This window comes from Anopheles maculipalpis, chromosome 3RL (genome assembly GCF_943734695.1).
Source record: "Anopheles maculipalpis chromosome 3RL, idAnoMacuDA_375_x, whole genome shotgun sequence".
Lineage (NCBI taxonomy): Eukaryota > Metazoa > Arthropoda > Insecta > Diptera > Culicidae > Anopheles > Anopheles maculipalpis.
In genome coordinates, this window is record NC_064872.1 from 18,514,093 (window position 1) to 18,535,499 (window position 21,407).

The 21,407-nt window shown below is 41.0% G+C and overlaps 2 protein-coding genes across 7 annotated transcripts; both read left to right on the forward strand.

Annotated features, from left to right (window-relative positions):
• Positions 1-501: 501 nt before the first annotated feature.
• On the forward strand, positions 502-10,275 carry LOC126564765 (calcitonin gene-related peptide type 1 receptor). Of its 6 annotated transcripts, none has more exons than XM_050221866.1 (10): positions 502-608; positions 1,065-1,175; positions 1,255-1,361; positions 1,505-1,596; positions 3,973-4,099; positions 4,199-4,425; positions 5,212-5,385; positions 7,860-7,983; positions 8,077-8,203; positions 10,047-10,275. In XM_050221866.1, the coding sequence occupies exons 1-10, from the start codon at positions 506-508 to the stop codon at positions 10,091-10,093; spliced, it is 1,239 nt and encodes a 412-aa protein (XP_050077823.1). In that variant the 5' UTR covers positions 502-505; the 3' UTR covers positions 10,094-10,275. The 6 variants fall into 6 exon arrangements, with proteins under 6 accessions (XP_050077823.1, XP_050077825.1, XP_050077822.1 ...); XM_050221868.1 differs by having other exon boundaries at positions 10,062-10,275; XM_050221865.1 differs by having other exon boundaries at positions 8,077-8,199.
• A 6,975-nt stretch (positions 10,276-17,250) lies between these two features.
• Positions 17,251-21,149, forward strand: LOC126564973 (uncharacterized). Its single transcript, XM_050222107.1, has 5 exons — positions 17,251-17,355; positions 19,768-19,895; positions 20,038-20,167; positions 20,391-20,978; positions 21,049-21,149. The coding sequence occupies exons 1-5, from the start codon at positions 17,274-17,276 to the stop codon at positions 21,147-21,149; spliced, it is 1,029 nt and encodes a 342-aa protein (XP_050078064.1). The 5' UTR covers positions 17,251-17,273.
• The last annotated feature ends 258 nt before the right edge of the window (positions 21,150-21,407 follow it).

The following is a 21,407-nucleotide window of genomic DNA, read 5'->3' on the forward strand; positions in this document are numbered from 1 at the left end:
CACTTGGCAAGCTTTTGCTTGGGATTAAATAATACTGAAATACTTTTTCGTGTAAAATATGTACTTCAATATTGAGTTGATGCATTTAGCAAAGGGTTCTTACAAGAACGTTAACGAAAGCACCCTTTTTACATACCGGAAGCTACCATGCTTGATTGAACGCCATATTAACACACAACTCGCGTATCAGAATTTCTGTTCCCGGCAGGAAACTAATTTACAGCACAACATCTCTTCCGCTTCTCGTTTCAGAATGGCACCGTTCCGTATTGACACGCAACAAGCGGTAGAATATGCTTTCCCTTAAGCAAATACACACGTAGCAAGCCATCCCGGGACGCTGCTGCAAGTGACAAAACCCTGATCCTTCACACACACACACAGACACACCCACACACACACACTACAAATTGAGACACATTTTCTTAGCAAACTTCACTCAAAACACGCTTTCGCCTGAATCCTCGTACATCGCTTTCCACCATTCGAAAACAGCAGCAACAGCATGGCGCTCAGTACGACGACCGATGCATCGGTGGATGAGATCGCACAAAAACGGCTCGAGTGTCTGGAGACGCTGAACCAAACCGTCGACACGACGATAGCGGGTAAGTGAGGCGACCGTAACAAGCTGAAGTATTTGCTTTCTGCTTGGGGCGGAGATGGGAAACCCGAACCGGAAAACTCACCACCGACGAAACGCAAACAAAAGATAGAATCGTGGTGAAAATCCAATTAAAAGTTTATCTGATTAATGATGAAGAAGCATCGGAGCAGTGCATCGGTTCGCCGGCATGCTTGCAAAGTGTAAGAAAATGCGGCTCTATGCATCACGCTCGAAGCAGTGGATGTGAAAGAAGCTTGTAAGCAAGTGAGGGGCAGCAAATGCATCCGAGAGTGCATAATGATTGGATTTACAGTTAATTAGAAGGTTGAATTATTATTGTTGCACTATCGATCCCGGTCGTCCGTTCGTCTGGAAGAAGGAAATAACGTTTCTTACCACGCCAAAGTGATGTCTTTATTGGTGCGTTGCTTTTTTCTCATTCCCTTCCTGAGCGCAGGTCTCTTCTGTCCCGGAACGTGGGATGGATGGTTGTGTTGGCCGGACACGGCTGCAGGCACCTCCGCGTACGCCCTCTGTCCCAGCTTCATATCAGGTTTCGATCCAACGAGTAAGTATACCGCCATTTTCGATCGATTTTCCTATCGCGATTCTAGAGTGAGCACTTTTTACATCCTTCTCGCCGGCAGGATTCGCGCACAAGGTGTGCGGCGAGAATGGTGAATGGTTCCGGCATCCGGAGACGAATAAGAGCTGGTCCAACTACACAACCTGCATCAACCTGGACGACTATGAGGTAGGGGAAGAAGCATTACCGATCACTTACACTAACGTTATCGTTTGTTTTTTTAACGTTTTTAACGTCCATTTTTTCTCACTTTCTCTCTCTCTCTCTCTCTCTCTCTCTCTCTCTCTCTCAATGCCTTCACATCGATACAGTGGCGGAAACAGGTGAACCTAATATACGAAACCGGATATGCCATCTCGCTGATAGCTATCCTGCTATCGCTCGCTATTTTAAGCTACTTTAGGTAAGCGCTTATTTCAGCGCTCGGGCGGAGGTTAATGAATTTCGTTTTATGCTCATTAGGGTTAAGTTACAACACACCGAACAGAGAAAGAGTTTGGATTGAGGATTGAGTTTCAGCTATGGTTAGAATTGAAGGTTGGGCAGCTATTACCGCCTGTCCATATATCGGAGGTCTTAATGAGTGCTGAATTGTTTGCGTTTGATTCTTTGAAGGATTTTGGCATGTAACCGAGCTGACAATTAGTAACAAGTATCGATTATGGCAAAATCGTGTAAATGCCTTGATAACGTGCACATTGCATTTCAAGAACCATTTATCTTTTTTCTTATTTGGCACTAAAACCTCGAGAGTTCTTTGTATGCTTTTACTGACTTTCCTTAACGTCGTTTATACACGTATTTATTTGATGGAGCTGGCCTCCGTTAAAGGAGCTGGCTCGGTTGGGATTCAATTTTAAATGGTGACAACTACGAAAGCATTCTGCTGACATTCGGCGGACATTATAGTGGGCGACGCATTGTTGAAGATAGAACAAAACTGATAACCGATAATAAGTCTCCTGTTAATGTACTACAAAATATGTTTAGAATTAAAAACTTCAAAACGAATTCTATGGCAAACGCATACTTTGAACGCTATATAACGATATGGTGGAGTTTTATGTTTATGTTTTGAATCTAGATTTGTAGCGCTGCTACACAGGCCAAAGTATGAATAGCACCACCAAATTTCCAACAAAATCTGCGAAATTTATAGATCAATCCTTTTTTGTTTTCAGTTAGGGACGTTGTTTTAATCTTTTTCAACCTTGTCAAACGAGCTGTCCTTCGCAATTGGCAAATATGTGAGGTCTGTATTCAGGCAATTGAAGATAATTCTCACTGAAGCTTAAGTTGTTTTCAAAAAGTTGCAGAAGAAAACCTTCACTTAGTCTTATTTCGTAACAAAAGGACGAGTATAGCACTTTAAGATCTGAGGAAAACTGCAAGTCGAAACATTCCCTGATTCAGGCTTCTTTTTTGGGGTCAGGAAATCTTTCATTCACATACCAAAGACGTGCTTAACAGCTATACGTGGGACGAGAAGCTATATTCTGGTGCAATAAAATCTAAATTTTGTAATGTTTTTACTGATGTAGAACTGAACGATAAATATGTTGAAAGGTGTCATCTAAATGATAGTCATCGATTCTTCATCGTTTAAGACAATTTTTTTTTATGATTCAATACTACTTTATCAGCAGGACAGTTCCGCAATCCGTAACTCTTAACTGGTTAAAGTCTAGTGTGCTCTGGGTGGATCTGGAAAACCATGATATTCTGTGGATCTGTGTCTCGTAGGAATCTTTTAGTCTATGCTTTCCAAAAACATTAAACAACAAACAGTTTGATAACTTTGACTAGATGTAAGGTAGTCATAGAGATAAATTTTTTAACACTGGATAGAACCATTCCCGGGTTGAGAGACGAACCAAAACAGAACTTTATTAATCACTCTAATTTTCGTGCGAGATGTCTTTAGTCAAGTCAAGTCAAGTACACATGCCAAGCCGCTTCATGATTTCGCTGACTATTGTCTACGAAAATGTAGTAAAGATGCAGTTTCATATCTTATTTTATGTAATGTAGACATCACTTGATCCCTCAGAAAGAGTAATCCTATTTTTATGTCGCTCAGTGTACACCAAATTCAAATTACTGGACATTAAAAGTTCATGCAAATTTTGACAATTTTGACGAGCACAACAAATCATAACAATGTTTCCTTCCTATAACTATTCTTCATGAATATTTTAAGAATTTTTCTCCATGCTTCAGACGAAATTCTTAGTGCCACTGAATGCCCTAAATCCACTTGAATGCTCTATTTGAACATTATATTGTGCTATGTTTTCGGTAAAGAAAAATTGACTGAAAAAATAAATATGCATCTTCAAACCTGGTTCAAGATGATTTTCAATAAAGGAAGAACAAAAGTTCATAATAACCCCTGCGACCATCGGTTAATCCACTGCATCCGGTTGATAATGTCAGCAAAGCTTGTAGTCTTTATTAAAACCTACACTACCCGGCCAGATTTTGCAGGTGGCCGCATTATGCTTAGCCTTCCCAGGATCACCACGATTAATGTTTCCATCAGCGTGACGGTATGGTTACCAACCTTCCGATGCAGCACACCATCGGAAAAGCCCAACCCCGGGAAACGACACTAACCTTTTGAGGGTGAAAAGCGAAATTCAATAATACACTTCCCACCGTGCTATTTGATTATATCCTTGTGCCTTACAACACATTTCCGTTTTCTCTCTCTCTCTCTCTTTCTCTCTCTCTTTCTCTTTCTCTCACTCTCTCTCTATCGCTTCATCTCCGCTTCCAGATCGTTGAAATGCGCACGAATAACGCTACACATGAACCTGTTCGTATCCTTTGCCTGCAATAACTGCCTCTGGCTGCTGTGGTACCGGCTGGTCCTGACCGATCTCGATCTCCTGCAGCAAAGCGGTGTAAGCTACGGTCAAACCGAACCACTTCAGACACACGCAGACACTGACACTTTCACATTAACAATCTATCGTTTCCTTCCCATCGTTTTCCGCGTCCAGGCTGGCTGTATAACGCTGCACCTGGTGCTGCACTACTTCCTTCTGACCAACTACTCCTGGATGCTGTGCGAAGGTTTCTATCTGCACACGGTGCTGGTGTCGGCGTTCGTGTCGGAGAAGAAGCTTCTCAAATGGCTGCTAGCGCTTGGTTGGGGCTCGCCAGCTTTCTTCATCGTTCTGTACGGGTTTCTGCGAGGCTACGTCAGCCCACCGAACGATACAATAGAGTAAGTAAAGACGCAGTGAAGGTGAAGTATGTGTGTGTGTGTATGGGTATGTGTGCGTTGAGTGTATTGAATAAATAAAAACTCATTCCGTATAATGGATACCCTCCGGTTGCCATCATAAACGTCAATCGGTTCCATGGCTCCTAGTGCCGGATGTTGGCGGACAGACGGACGTTGATGTGTTTGCGATTGATGATCCAATTAAAAGCTATATTTGCAATCGCATTTGCATTGGCACTTCTTCGTTTTTTTTTTTTTGCACTAGCATGGATACTGATAGTTATGGCGTTCGTTGTGATGGCGTCCGGATATGATCGAAAGTAAATTGCATCAATTGCATTTTTAAATTTATTTTAATTCATTTCCTTCTTTACACACGTACGTGACGTACACTATCTACACATGCTTTATGGGGTTGTTTTTGCAACCATAAATTACGTAAATTTTTCCACTTTCATTTTATTTAAATTTTTGCAACATCCGGCAGACATTGTAGCCAGCACGCAAAAAAAAAGGAAAAATCTTACCTAAACAATGTAAATTCCTCGTGTGGTGTGTTGCCCTTTTTTACTGCCAGCAAACACATGCTTTCCTTCCGGCATGGCATTACAAACATTGCGAAGCGCAATCCTGTTACTTCCCACCGTTTCGTGTGGCATTCATTTATTCATTTTGCATAAAACAAACCCCCTTTAACCTCTAATCTCTCGGTACTGTTGGAACGTTTTACTCAAGTTTTGCTTTTCTCTGTCTTTTTGCTGCCGACTCTCGGTTTTCCACTCTCAGATGCTGGATGAACGATAGTTCCTTCAACAAGGTGTTCGTCGGCCCGGTGTGCATTTCGATGCTGCTGAATCTGGTGTTCCTGTTCAACATCATGCGAGTGTTGCTGCTGAAGCTAAAGGCTCCGGCCGGTCCACAGGGTGCCGGTCCGTCGAGAACGATTCTACAAGCCTTCCGGTAAGTATGGGGATGAAACACTGCTGCTGCTGGAGTTTCATTTCAGTCTTTTTTCTGTTGCGTCTCTTTATTCGAAAAGTCGTTCTGCTACCTGTACATTGTATCTCGACTGTTTTGCAAAAACTTTTTGCTGTTTGAATGAAATGAATTTCAGAGCTTTGCTTGGGAAGTTACTTTCATGAGGTTGTGTCTACCGGACATGATTACCACCACACACGGGTGTGTTTGGTAATGAAAATTGTCTACTTTCGGGACAAAAGTTGCCATTATAAGCAACCCGATCCCGGTCGGTATGATTAGTCATGTTGATTAGGAATAGTAAAAACAGTCTGAACAGCTTTTGTCCAGTTGGCCAAGTGTTATGGCCTTATGGGGTGGTTGCATTTAGATCAGGTCAAAATTACTCTTATTCGTGTAGAATAGAGTGTGAGCATGGTTACAGTTTTACGATACGATCGTGATAAAGTTTCTCTTATCATACTATCCAGTGTTTCACTAGCGTCACTCATCATTATTGCATTTAATATTGTTTTGCATATCTATTTGCGATGCTAGAGATGAAGCAACTTTATCTCTAATTAGTTTAATTAATGTTTGACAAGAGTTACACGCAGAATTGCTTAACCTAGTTATGAAATTAGTTTTCTCTTATAAAAGCAATTGTATGAATCGATCTTTATTTATGTAAGAATTAAAAATGGGAATATTTGGCAGCACTGCCAAATGTCAAATGGAAGAAAGTGCGGCGAAGGTTGAGCGTTGGGAATACGCTCGGCAGTCGGAAGCCAACCACCAAAGTGTGAACAATCAATAAAGTGAAGTACTGCTCAGATAAAACCTCTCTCTTTTTACTTCTCTTCCACCTCCTTACATTTATCTATGCGTAAAATCAACTCTTGGTGTTGCTGCCAAATAGTTATATTTCTTCTTGACTTTACCACCCCCGAGGCCATGCTGGCCATACAATGACTTAGTAAATTTAACGATACCACGTAGCTGGATCACTGGAGGAAGAACACCGTGTTTAATTATTTCATTTCAACACCGTTCCAAAAACAGTTCAAATGTTCCTATAAACTACGCTCCGAATATGGTTTTTTGTAAGTTGCTGGGAACGTTCGCTTCAAAAATCGCTCCCATGAATGAGGCTCTAAAATTTGTTCCTAAATTCCAAAAAGCACTTCGCGGAAGTAGAGCTAAATACGGCGCCGGTCTTCACACGATATGTTCAAATCTTATGAAGATTGTTCCTCCGTGGTGAAGATTGACTATCCAACTACGTGGAATCAGTGAATGTACATAAGCTACAAGATAGCCGGCGTAATCTCGTAGTCGTTAAGAAAAAGAAAAGATTCGTTAAGACTCGACTGGAAACTTCATTCACAATCAAATGACAAATCTTTGAAAATAGACTAGCTTTTAAATTTTTTTTATCTCCTTGAAACATTCTAAGTAGCAATACAATCTGGTCATCTTTCTTGAATAAAAAAAATCTCTAGTGCTTGTGTCTGTATTTTGAAACAGTAATGAAGTAGTCACTTTTGCATCGCTTGGTTTACTGCAGCGGTTGGCAAAGTCCGGCCCCCGGGCCAAATGTGGTCCGCAGTAGCGATCATTCCGGCTCGCCTGATTTTGAAACATGCGGAGAAACTCTTCGTTTACAAACATTGAATATCTTAAAGTTTAATATTTCTATAATATTTCAAATTTGTACTGATTTACATAAAATAATCTTAACACGTTTTTTCTTAACTACGATTTGAAGGCGGAACTATTTGAGTACATAAACAAAATTATGCATTCTGCTGGCCCGCGACTCTCGATCGTTCATAAAAGTTGGCCCTTTGCCTTAAAAATTTGCCGAGCCCTGGTCTACTCGATGATTAGAATTATTTTCTTTCGGGTGGCACGGGCAACAGCAACGTCTCCGGCCTTTCCCAAGGCAGGATTCAAATCCCATTCGTTCCGTTCCTCCCTATGACTGACTATCCAGCAACGTGGTATCAGGAAGTCTAGTAAGTCACCAAATGGCAGCGTGGCATAGAAGGTGCTTAATCCAAGGAAAAGTAGAATTTTGTTCTTCATAATTTGTACTTTTATCGTCCGAGACATGTTAAACAATTGTATATTTTCTTAACTTTTTATGTTATTAACTTTACTTATTTCAACTGTATCTCAAATTATTTCAAATGTACGATTAATTAAAACATTGAGGTATGGTCAAGAATAATGCGTGCCTTCTTTGGAACTGTCATTCATTTAGCATAAAACATGTTTGAAAGACAGCGCAGTAACTTTTCTTCCTAAACAGGGGCAAAGTTTGGATCTGTTTTGTTATGTGAATAATGTTAAATCTCAATCCTTTACGCTTTTATCGAACAAAATAACGATGAAAAGTTCTATTCCTGTTTTTTAAAATCTATTTTAGTGAGAGATATTCACCAGTAATTAGAAAACATCTTTATACTCCACAGCGCAACACTCCTTCTTGTTCCACTGCTCGGGCTCCAGTACATACTTACGCCGTTTCGTCCCGGCAACGGTCATCCGTACGAACGAACGTACGAAACGATGCTTGCTTGCACGTCCTCGTTTCAGGTAAGTTCAGTTTAGTTTTGCTCAAACCAACTAAACTGCGGAAAACCAAATCTCGCCTGATGTGACTTTCGTGCTGTTTTAACCTTCTCCCAGGGCCTGTTTGTGGCGGTTCTTTTCTGCTTCCTGAACGGTGAGGTGATCGCACAAGTGAAGCGCAAGTGGCGCACCGTGTTCCTGCGTACCCGCGCCAACTCCTACACCGCGACGCAAGTGTCCGTAAGTACGTTAACGCAACCCTTGTTGAATGGTTTGATTTTCTTTCGTTTTGTTTTGTTCCTTTGTTTTTTTTTTTTGAAATAGCACACCACAGCTTTCCTACCCACACACAGCACCGCCACCACCAACACACGCGTATGTTATGGTAGTATGATGCATATGCACGAACAGCAACGAGATACGTGTTTGCGTTGAATTGATTTTGCATTAAAACGGGCTTCCATTTTAGCGTAGCAAAGCGTCCCCAGAAATCGCCCAAGTCATTATAGTTCTAGAGGAGTTCTAATTAGGGACAAAACGTTCTTATCTCACGCCAGCTAGCGAGTCATGGTGCTCTCGTTAGCCAACCCTGACATCCATTCCAGTGTGCGCTCTAGTTTAAACAAACCCCACAAACCCCGTTTTGTGTATCCCTTCGACGCGGCGGCACCCTCTGTGAATATCCCTGAATCATTCTCTCCGTCGCTGGGGTGTAGTTTAAATCAAAACTTAACTCGGCACCGTGCAGTGTTTATTCTCGTGGCCACCGTTAACACTCCTGATAGCCATTTAGATGGCGCTGCTACAGGTGGAGCGTGCATCCACATGTGCCACCATTACGATGCACCGGGGAACGATAGTGCAGGGATTAGAAGAGACACGATAAATAACACACCTTTCGCTAGGTCTTCGCTTTATCTCACCTTCGTCGTTACCTTGGGTTAAGCTCGAACCAGAACGGACGAACGAACAGTGCTCAGTTCACTGTCTCCCTTCAGACTACCCCAATCACTGCCCCATCCATTCCCATTCTTACTCGTTTGTTGTATAGTTTTCCGCTCGAAATTGTATCTCTGTCACGCTCTCTCTCTCTTTCTCTCTCTTTCTATTTCCCTCTTTTCTTCTCTTTTTCTTCTTTCGTGCTATACTTTCAGTCCTACGCTATATCTGAGACGAGTTTTTAAATGAAATTGAATGCAAGTATCTTTATTTTCATTGCACCTAATACAACAAGAAAAAAAACCGATTGATTGTCCGTTTGTTTTGTTTGTTTCTTCACGAATGAAATATGACATTACAAAAGACAAAACTAAATCGAACACACACTCACAACATATACGAATTTAAAACAGTGTTCATTTTAAGTCTCATGAAATAGCAACTTTTCTTCCTGTTTTTATCTTTCTTTTTTTTATTTCAAAAAAATATTGTACTGAGTTTTATCGTGTTTTTGTCTATAGCACAGCTTATGTTTCTTTTCCCTTAGTTTAACTACCTCTTTTTCGTTGTATTTAGTTCATATTTTGTGTATCCAACTCTAACATTATTAATAGAGTTTCATTGTTTCCTTGTTATGGTGTGGTTCGCTTTTACTTTTGTTGTTTCGTTCAATTTTCACTAGATTTTTCATCAGCTTTTGAATTGTTTTACAATGTTTTAATTACTTTCCACTTTTTTCTGTGCTTTCATTCGTTAATTGATTTTTCTATAATAACATTTTGTGTTCCAGTTGCACTTTCTTGTTTGTCTCTCACGTTCACACAGGATAATGGCAAATTTTTCATAATTGTTGTGTATTTTAGTCTCAAATTTCCGTTTCTTTAATCACCTCCTCTGGTAGTCTGTTCCTTCTGCTATTGTTACTACTACTACTTCTATTCCACGTTTACTGCCCGTTCTGTTACCCCGTCCCACTCACACATACACACTGTTGGTGTTCTCTTCATTCGCTCTCCACTCTCTTCTCTCTCTCTCTCTGTCTGTATTTCTCTCTCTCTCTTTCACTGTATTTATATCTCTCGCTCTCTTCGTGTGTTAAATGTTTGTACTGTCCGAAGTGTAAAATAAATCCCCAACTCTAATCACAGCCGGTCACCTTGCAGTTCGTCCGTTGCGGTCCACCAGTGCCCGGTGAGGAGAAGGTTTGACTAAAGGAGTACACCGACCGTGGCCCAACCAAATCCGCCCGTAAACCGTTACCCAACCGCACCACCCGGAAGCGTTCGCTGCTTCTCGCTTCCACCTCCGAACCGTCGGAACCGGTGACCAGCACAATCCCGACACGGCCGCCCGACAACGCGGTTCGCGACCAATGTTCCTCGGCTATTGATCCACAACCGATCGTCACTATCGTCCCCACAACCACCGACACCGCAGCGACAGTGCAAAGGGTACACTTCCGGCCGGAACCGGTCGCTGAGCTGTGCCCGCTGGTGGCGGATGGTAAACCGTCGGTCATCGGGTCAACCGCAAAAAACGGTCACACTACCCACCGACAGCCGGTATCGGTCAATGGGTTTCACGCGACGATGGACGCCGAGTTTCCCGATGACATTGAGGCACCGGCGGACGAGATCCTTTAAGCCGACGGCAAACCATCGGTTATTCGGTTTAGCTTTAATAATGATTCTATCGGTGTAGATATGTTAAGTTACTGTGCGCAAAAAAAATCGTCGCGTAATGGCCAAAAACCTGTTGCCTACGTTTGTAAAACGATACGCTACTTGGAATGATAATAGGCAAGAGGAATTTTTTAAAATATTTTTTACTAAGAAAACAAATTAAAACTGTTCCTGTCCCTTTGACGCTATATCGAAGAACGTTTAACACGTATTCCTTGAACCTGTATGTAGATATTGTAATTGCTTTTGTTCCGTTTACACCGCTGTTCAATGCGTTTCCCACGCATTCTAGTGAAAAACAGTGAAGCACGACCGCTTTAACGTCCCTGTTCACTGTTGCCGACGGATATAAATATGTACTTTTCTGCACGGATAATGATAGCAAACGAATAAATAATCATAAATGTTACGTAGTTAATGGTTTAGAAGGTAAAAGGAACACTGGAACTAAAAGAAAACTTATTCTGATCGTTTATTAATGACTGTGTCATTTGCCAACGTGAATTTAATAAATAAAACACACAACAATCCTAGACGGATAGTGTCTAGGCCGTGCTAAGAAGCCAAAAACCAAACCCGAGCACATACACACTTAACTGTAGGCAAACTAGCATCGCTCGAACAAACAGACAAAGATGTAGCAAATAAATGTAAGCTATTCGTTACAATAACAACCGCAAAAAGAAAGAAAAAATTCTACGAAATACAGTTAAGGAAAGAGATGTCTTGCTGTAATAAAATTTATTAAATGAGATCAAATTTGATTAAACGAAAAGTTAAAAAAATCCTTTTAACAAAACTACACGAAAGAGTACATGAATTTAAACCGTAAAGATATGAGATGAAGACCACTCCACAACATTAACCATAAATGTTTCGTTTTAATTTCATCTCTCAGTATGGCGTGTGTGTGCTCTTTGAAAGAAAGTTAAAAACAGAAATGTAAAAAAAAACTTGTAAACCGATATGAATTCAAGATGAGGAAAAAATATATCAGAATTTACTGTAAAGTGATACGTTTGGTTCTTTGTATGAAAATTAATTTGTTCGCCACATTCACACATTCATCACATTCATTTTGACGAACTCATGATTGTTGTATTATTGATGGGTATTTATTACATGTCGTATTTATTCGAATGGATGAGATTATACTCACCGTGCTACCGATTGGGAAAAGTTTTTACACAAACAGTAAACTGCAATATAATTTATAGCATTTGCCTTTCAATAGCGCCATGCTGATTGTTAGTACAATTAGCGTTATATGGGAAATATATTGCACGTTTTATTTGAAATTGATATGAACTACAGAACAATTATTTGTACCGTTTTATGTGGAGAATATGATACACTGTTCAATTGAAACCGTTGATAGGAACTATCAATTTAATCTTTCGCCCACATTGTATTACACATAAATTAAAAAAAATCAACCTTTTGAAGTAAACTTACGACAAAAAAAAAATCAATTTATACTAGATGCACCCGACCACAAATGGAGGCGCCTGGTACCCAATGTAAACGCCTGATTGCTTCATGGAGGCGCCCAGTCCCCGATGAAGCATAGTTTGTGTGTTGCAACAGCAGAAGCGAAACCTTTGAAGTGTTTCATTTATGTCCAATCAGCACAACTATTTCTGGAATGCATATCACCCAAAAATGTGACCAAAACATTCATCTCGAGCCACACGCAAAACAACCCGGAATGTGCTTTGATGAAAGTGAATCAATCCACCGATGCAACATTGTAGTGAATACAACATTCCGATTGTGCTTTCATCCACGCAGCAAACCAAATTGATTGGTTTGACATTTGACACTATTAGCCCCCTGTTCCGTCACCACTTACCCTTTGGTAAACTCTGGCAAACTAACTTGGGGCCCGGCATATGCTTAATTGATGTTAAGCTTTAGAGCAATCTATTCAGGCGGCTTGTCATTGAGCAACATCTGTTGGTTTTGTGTCAAATTAAATCCGGCCACTGTCGTATTCGTAGTTGAGAGGAAGTAAACAGCAAGTCTGGCTGGTATATGTAATGTCTTCGCACGAAACTTCATTTTCTTCACCGGCCGCTTAAACAACTGTCTTGCTGTGTGCCGTGGCCTGTACGGTGCCCCATTTGCTCGGAACCTTCCCCGGGAACGGAATCCATAAAGACGTATTTGTTTTCCATTGTGACGCTATTAAAAACGACTCTCGAGTAGGTGGTGGTTTTGTGTGCCACATTGCACGAGTGCCGTATGTTTGTGTTTCATTTTAGCAGAAACAACATTATCCGGCTCCGATCATCCAATAGGGGCTTTGATATGATGATGGCAATGACATAATACAATCACAACTACATTAATCATACACATTTGAAATTGCAGAAATATAAAAGTTGATCCTTCAGTTACAATACTGTCGAGAAAGAAGAATCCGATCAGGTCTTTCCGCAATGGTTTATTAGCAAGATTGTGTTTGTTAATCTTTCGATATTCTTGTAAGCAATTTGAATGTTTTCTCTGAAAAACATCCATATAATATTACCTAGTATAAAATCGAATCGGTCAAGTTTTCCTTAAAAAAAAAATTAAATGTTTAATTTGTTCCGCTGACTATAAAAAATAATGATTTCGACAGAAGTGAATGTTTTCTTACTTAAAACTAAACCAAATATGATATCCGATGACAGTACGCACGATTGCATTGGCACACAGTGTCTGTAAACGTCCTTCACCACTTAACTTCCAACGAGTTACACCTCATGCTTTATGCCCCCTTTTTCCGTACCATTTTTGCACATCTCCGTCTCTACGTCTGCTTCCGGTGTCATCAATCACAGTGGGATGGCCACATCATGTTCACGCTCCATTTTTTGGACTGTTGTTGTACGCATGCTGCTTACCCCCACATCAATGACGGCCAAATCGATGCGATCGAATTGAATTATATCTTGGTAAATATTATTTTGTTGGAAATTGATTTCCATCCTCAACATCACAATCGTTTCTTTCGCGATAGGGCGCTTGTCTTGGATGCTCCATACAGACGAAAGATTCGTTTTTCTTTCGGTATTTGCTGGTGATTGATGTTTTTTTTTTAAGAGGGAATGTGTAATGGGGCCATTTCATTTGCTTGGTTTTATTTTTTTTTAGTCGGCATCGAACTGGCTTCATGTTTTAATATAGTGGCAAATGATTTCTGTATTAACTTTTCCTCATAAATAATTCCTGGAATGAAGGTGACGATTGTAAAGGACAAAATGAAGTACTAACGTATTTTTAAGCGTCTATAAAACACATTAAACTTTTATTTTTATACTGCTCGATTCAACCGGTCATATAATTGATCATTACAGCTATTTATATTTTTTATAGATTATCCAATCAAATTTTGGGATAGAAGAATAGTCCAGGTGGGATTTGGTGCAAGTTCTGTCTTACGGAAGCACAAAATAATAAATGAGATACTGGAAAATTAGAGTAAAAACACCTCCAGAAATCCAGAACAATTTCAGATACTTCTTGTTATTCATGGCTTAAAGACCTTCTAGGTTACGCGGGCCAACAAATTACTAGACTTGCCGATGCCTCGTAGTTAGTCCTCAATACGGGGGGAACGTTCAGATTGCATTTGAATCCCGGCCCTGTCGTGTAAAGTCCGCTTCTACACCTCCCGGCGCTTCTATCGCCTACACCACCGGGCCGGTCTCTCTCTCTCTCTCTCTCTCTCTCTCTCTCTCTCTCTCTCTCTCTCTCTCTCTCTTTCTCTCTCTCTTTCTCTCTTTTTCTCTCTCTCTTTCTCTCTCTCTTTTTCTATCTTTCTCTCTCTCTCTTTCTCTCTCTCTCTCTCTCTCTCTCTCTCTCTCTTTCGTTGTTTTTGTTTTATTTAACTACCTTATGAGTTACGCAGGCCATTTAATGCCGATTCTCAGTCCTCACTACGAGGTAACGGTCCGCATGGGATTTGAACCCCAGTCCTTCCGTGTGAATATTATTTTCCACAAATATACTAAAATTTTTCTCGAACTTTATCTTTTGTTAGAGTATTTCTCACCCCAAGGGTTAAATTACCTAAATGGGTACGAATTGACGTCATTCATCTTGTACGCAAGCTGCGTGTAATTGTGAAATTCAAATTTTTTAACACCTTAAAATTCGTTCAACGACTATAATGATTGTTATTATTTGTGGTTGTTCATTTTTCTATCTTTTCATTCAGGATATTACTTGATTTCCCCTTTTTAAATTCTGTATTTGTGTTAAATTGCCAAAACAAGAGTTTTGATCTTGTATTCAAAGTCGAGGGAGAATGTAGTTTGGTTCAAATTTAGTTGGATTATATTAAGCATAATTGCAAACTGAAAAATAAGCCTTTGAGACTTTTTATCAAAAGCACCTCATAAACTACAATAAAATAAAGTAAAACTTCTCGATAGGCATAATCCACATGAAATCAAAAACTATTTACTTGCAGCTTTGCAACTGGGTTATCTTATGTCAAACTTTTAGTTAATTTTCAAGTTTTGATCATGATTTTGTACAGGAACTAGCTGATTTATTTTTATTCATTTCCATTCCCTTTATTCATTTCCGTTGTCCGTCCGTTGGTGGTCATTATTTAATCGACTGAATAAACTATTTCAAAAGTGTTGTTATTCTCACCACTGCTCGAGAGGCTTGGTCTGCCATTTCTGGCTCTTCGTCTTAATTTTATCGACAGCTGGATAGCACAGCTGGCATACTGGGGAACGGTCTGGACGGGATCCGATAACACATCCTGCTGTGTGAAAATTAACGTATTTTTTACCGAAAGCTAATTATTTTTTTATTATGCTAATTGATCGAATTAAAAAAAGTACGAAATTATGAGCTCATTATTTCAAATGAAATCTACATATTTAAATCTAAGCAAGAACGCCTTCGGTCAATCGAAAAATTACCCATTTGGGCTATTCGCAATCCGAGAGGTAATTCTTCAAACATTGCGTGCAAGACAAGCATCTCATGCATTGTTGTATGCTTGAGCTTGCTTTACAGCTGTTGACTTGCATACAACATACCTTGGTTGTTGATGTCGACTTCGCTTTGAACGACCGACTAGCAGAGTCGACATGCGTTTAAATTATGAACACGTTTTGTAAACGATTCAAATTTCCCTAACAGGAACAAAGAATTCCGGTGGATCTATTTTATATGAAAACAAATTAATGAAACTGTTTGAGTACAACCCAGACGGGAGATAAATTTTACGAAACACGATCGTGTGTTCACTAAGCTGGGACACTCCAGTACCAACACTTGGGATGTGAGCAGAGGCGCCCTTTCACGGTTCGGAGGAGGACATGTCTTCCAACTAATGTGGAAGTATTTTTTTGTGTGTAAAGTAGTTTTAAACAATACAGCCAGGTCATTCTTTCGGAAGAAAAGCAAAGTTTAATCTCGTTTTGTAATACTTTATTCGCAGTGGCCTGGTACGGATTGGAAAGTGGGTCGATAATTTTAGATGCAAAATTAAGATAAAGTTTTCGGCATTCATATTCTGTTCTACCATTTCTATTTCAACCATTTTTGAATTTGTTATACATTTGACATTCCAAACATCGAAAAAGGGAGTTTGTGTAAAATTAGAGTATCATCCATTGATGTTAGCAATTGCAAAATAAAGGATTTACATTCCATCTCGTCTGCATCAACAACCTCACGTAGCCAGAATACCTTGCTGGGTAGTTGAAGGCATGAGTTTAGAAAGTCATCATTTAGCAAGCGTGACCTAGCACGTAATTGGACCAAGAAAAAGAGGCACAGAAAAAATAAAACATCAATCATATCTCAAACCTGCATCACACAAAAATGTGTTCAACCACATGTTGCCCTGAACAGCTATGATGTACTACCTTCTTTCGTCATAACAACCGGAAACCTTCGTCTGCCGGCGATTGTTTACATTCACCTCATTTATCAGTTGCTGTTGTTCACGTCATACTTTAATTTATCAATGGATTTCTAATATTTGTTTCTCGTTTTCGTTGCTAGCATCCAAAACACATTCCACGGTGAGATGCATCCCGAAGTTGCCCGAGGAAGGAACCGTTTATCACTCTTTCACCATATACAATGATTGATATCGTGTCCACACTCGCACACCCACAAACACCAACAAGCAATTCATTGGTTGCTGTTGGGCCGTACAATTAGACATACAATGCAAAGGAAGTGCAGAATTGGAGCAACATAGAATGGAAAGTTAGCCGAACGAAGCCTACCGAGTAAAAACAAGAACACTTTTGTGCAATAATCGTGACCTACAGCTGACACCAGCTTTCGTGAGAAATGTCAGTTTTGGTAGCGGAAAAACTTTCACAACCCTCGTACGAACACTTATGGAAATCCCGTGTCTGATAAGGGGGCGTACTGACCTCCACCTCGTAGCGTCGGTTCCGAAATGGTGGCAATTTTATCACACGCAATGATAAAGAAGTCTAGCGACCGACGTGACAAAAGTGCGCCGGAGAAAGCGTACCCGACGTATAAAAGGATTCTCTCACCGTTGCCGATCGTCATTCTCGGTGAGCTTTCGTTACGTTTGGTGGGCACTGTTGCACCGTGTGTTGTGAAGAACCAAAAGCGATAAAAGAAACGTTCGCATCCGATTTGTTGCGTTTTTGTGTGTGTGTGTGTTTGGTAGACCTAGCTGTGACTTGTACGATGAACTTCCCGGTGGCCTTCGTCCTTATCGCGCTTGTCGTTGGGCTGCAGCAGCTGTCTCCGGCGGAAGGCCAATATACAGGTACAGCAACCGGCAGCATCATGTAAAACGATCTTTCACTCCTGTAGACGACGTTGAGTTTTTCCTTCAGTGCTTCCAAATGGCGCCTTGTCAGCCATGTTGCCAGGAGTAACGATAGTTAAAAACACCCAAAAACTTGACCAATTGATTAGCTTGTTCGGGTAGTGAGATATGTATCGACGCGTCAGTTATGTTGTGATAAGATCTGCAGACTGATAACACAACCGTAGAGAGAGGGCGCGGTCGGTGCTGTGAAGTGAAGTTGGTGCGTGAAGCAAATGCTAGTGACGTTCGACGCATAAGGCTATCATAAGCATCACTATGCGTAGCATCCGCTCGAAACGTACAGAAATAGTAGCCAAATGGTCTAAAAATAACGTTCGGATTTCCCATTTTGTTTGAAGAATGCTATATGTTTGTAGATAACAGCACAACTGTTCTCAAGATAAAATGGCCGACGATGAGAAAATTGGAAGAATCGTGAGTGGTAAATCATTGCAATAGTTGAAGTCATTAAAGGCTGTGTTGCTGCGTTGTTGTTCAAAGAAATTCTAAGTGATCTCAGTAACTACCAATAGAACAATATTCAATACAGATCCATGGAAAAAGTGTCAGCTTGTGAGGCCATGTGAAGCTCAGATAAGCAAGCTTAAATGCTAACATGAATGATGGAAGTACAAGCCTTACCTACAAGCCAAGCCAAGTATTAGGAAGGAGCAGAACTGTAAAGATTGCAGGATCCTCAAACAAAACGGTCTCACTAAATCCTAGTTTTATTTAAGTTCATTGGTCCTCTGGTCTGATTATCCAGATTCGTCTCAGCATACCTTCTTCTTCTGCAACTTTGAGAGGTCTTAGATTGCCATTACTGGCTTTCCATGACTTTGTTTTACCTGTATTTCTACGCACTTAGCGAGGACTCGATAACCGGTCCTGCCATGTGAATACCGATGCTGCTCAGTACATATGTTAAAGATCACCGCTAAATACGGACTTGAGATTGAAGATATTTGAATTGTTTCGATCTCAACAAATTGTGTTGTGAGATAGAAAACTCTCTGACAGCAATACGGCGTTTAACACGAATAAAAACATCCCTCTGATGCTATTAGTAATGGCTGAGATGGCTAAAAGGAGTTCATTTATTTTGGACAACGGCATGTACAGTCCCAACTTCATACGTCTTTTCTGGTATTTTGAGTGTAGAAAGTTCCTCAGAATTTAGTATGAACGGCCAACACTCTTGTTCGTAACTAACCTTATATATTCTTTTTATTTGCCTCAAGATAACTTCAAATTATACGATCATTCAACGTACTGTAAGGTTAAGTAGTAAGAAAGCTGATGAAGCCACCATTATTTTGTTTTTTAATCGTCAATTTCGACCAAGAGGATTTTTTTTTGAACCACTCGATGGTCGAAGAGACAGCGGTGCCGGCGTTTACACTGCACGATCGATGATCAATTCTCATCCAAACTGTGTCACAGAGTGAAAACTTGCTGATCAATTACTTGGTATCAATAATTCTAATAATCCATTTGATGACCGGCATGACTGCGGAGGTTTTTATGACACGAAGAAGAAAATTTGGTTCCACTTCCATGCTCTTAATCCTCTGCTATACTGTAGAGCCTCGAACCAATTATGTCAAAGTCTTCAGCGTGTGGCAGCCGATAGATTTATAGAAGATTGTCTCCTTAAAAACCATCTGCATACATTGGATAACTTATAGCTACATGCATGACTACTTGCAATTCCCCCATTCATAGTAAAAATAGCATAGTAAAAATTATTAAATATTCATTAACTTAAATGACAAGACAACACAACGCCAAAAAATTTCGATATGTTTTCATTGTCCTCGAAACATTTAAATAAAGCAATAGTGAAGCATTAAATCACACCAAACAGATACATTTTACACCAGCAATACATGTAAGCCTCTTGCTAGTAACATATTTAACTCCCTCTGTGTAGCAAAAGATGATAGCTTCCGATTAAAACAACCTTGCTTCCCGTCCGTTGAACTGTAACCCAAACCATCATGGCTGATGGATTCGTTAGCTTAGCTCCCATCGGCTTACTGTAAATTACACCACACTCCAACCCGAGCGCTTACCGAAAACCGATTAAGAGGATGAGATTTTCCAATGGTCATTACAAGCCAGCGCTGCCAACGAGTCAGCCGCCTAATCTGGGAAGGAAATTAACACGTCGCCTACAGAGGAGAAATCATTTTTAGAACCACTCCTACCATCGCGCCACTCCGAGTTTGAATGGAACTTGTAATACCTGGCAAAGCTTCTTGTCCTTTAGCCTTTTACCGGGATTAGTAACCAGCAAAGGCGACGCAACAAATCCACCTTTCCCCAACACTAACCGTAACTTGCTCTTCTCATCTTTCCCTCCAGGTCCAACACTGGCCTGCGGCGGTACGTCCTTGGTAAAGTCGACCACACTGCTTGCACCGAACAACATTGCTGCAACCGGGCTAACGTGCGTCTATACCATCCGGTCGCTCAATCTGCGCATCTGTCAGGTAAGACACACCAGCATCGGGGGGAAATTGCAAAAAAAAAGCACGAAAACGATACATCTTTTCGTACCTCGCATCGACGTCTAGCTCACACTTCGAAACTGACCGGATGCTCTTGTCCTCCCTTTTTCTGTTTCGTCAACAGCTTCGATTGGATTTCAACTCGTTCAGTCTTGCCCAGCCAACGCTCGATCCGTACCCGAGATGCATCAACGATGTGTTTTCGGTGGAAAACTTAAACTTCAATTTATGCGGTGAAAATAGTGGCCAGCACGGTAAGCGCCGGGTGCAATGGAGAAAACAAATTTTCGGAACCGGGAAAATTGATTTTTGAAAGATGCCTTTAAGGCAGACGCTTCATCCAAGTACCGCAAAAAAAAGGGAGGAATATTGTTTAATGGACATCGTGTCGATGTGACGAAATGCCATGGAAGATTATCCAGGGAAGTGACTTCTAGACACTTTGTATTAATTTACTGTATGTTCGAACCCTTCCAGTGTATGTACCGTTCAACCCTACCAACGCCGATCGTACGATGACGATCACCTTCAACATTGCCAGTCGATCGCAGATCCCAACCCTAGCCAACCCACACTGGAGCATCCGGGTGCAACAGCTCGAGTGTCCATCCGGAATGACAGCCGCGGCCAAGGATGCTAGCCGCCAGCTAGACACGCCAGAAATGCTTCCACTCGTTGCTCGTACACTGCATCCCGACATTGGTCTTCTTGCACCGACCGGTTGTCTGCAGTACTTCTCCGACAGCACCGGCACGGTCGAATCGTTCAACCTTGGTTCCGGTGCGGGTCCTTATCTGGGCGGGATGAACTATGCCATCTGCTTCCACCGTCCACGCAACAGCCATGTGTTGCGTCTCATACCGACCACGTTCGAGATCGCTTCGTCTGCCACGCCGACCGCCGAAAATCCGGGAATGGATGAGCTGTGTTACTCGAGCATTTCCGTAACGGCACGGTCCGAAGACAATCTACACATTCCGAACGCCGTAGCTCGATTGCCCTCATTGCCGATCCTAAGAGCCAGTCGGTTCTGCGGTAATAGCATAAGCAATGGAGAAGTGGATGGTAAGTTGTATGCAGTTAGTTTATCAATCACAAAATCACTCATATCTTCCTCTTGGTCTTTCTCCTTCAGTTTCCGGACCAGGTCCCTTCATGATTTACTTCACCAGCGATCAGCTGTTCGATCCGTTCCGCCGTGAGACAGGTTTCCGGCTACAGTATCTTATCATGTAAGCTGCAACCGGCCAGCCGATCGAGCCATCGAAAAAGACTTCCCGCATCCGACCTTCTTTCATAAAAGAAAACGATAACAAACATTCTAAGGTTCTTCTCCTGTGTACTGGTCAAATAATAATTCAGCACGTTCAGCAAAATGTACAACCAACTCGTGATCTTTAACCCGAGAGAAGCTGCCTTTTTTGAGGGGAGCGTCTTATTGCATGCGAATATTAACCCCGAATAGATACTATTTTAACCCATTTCCATGACAAC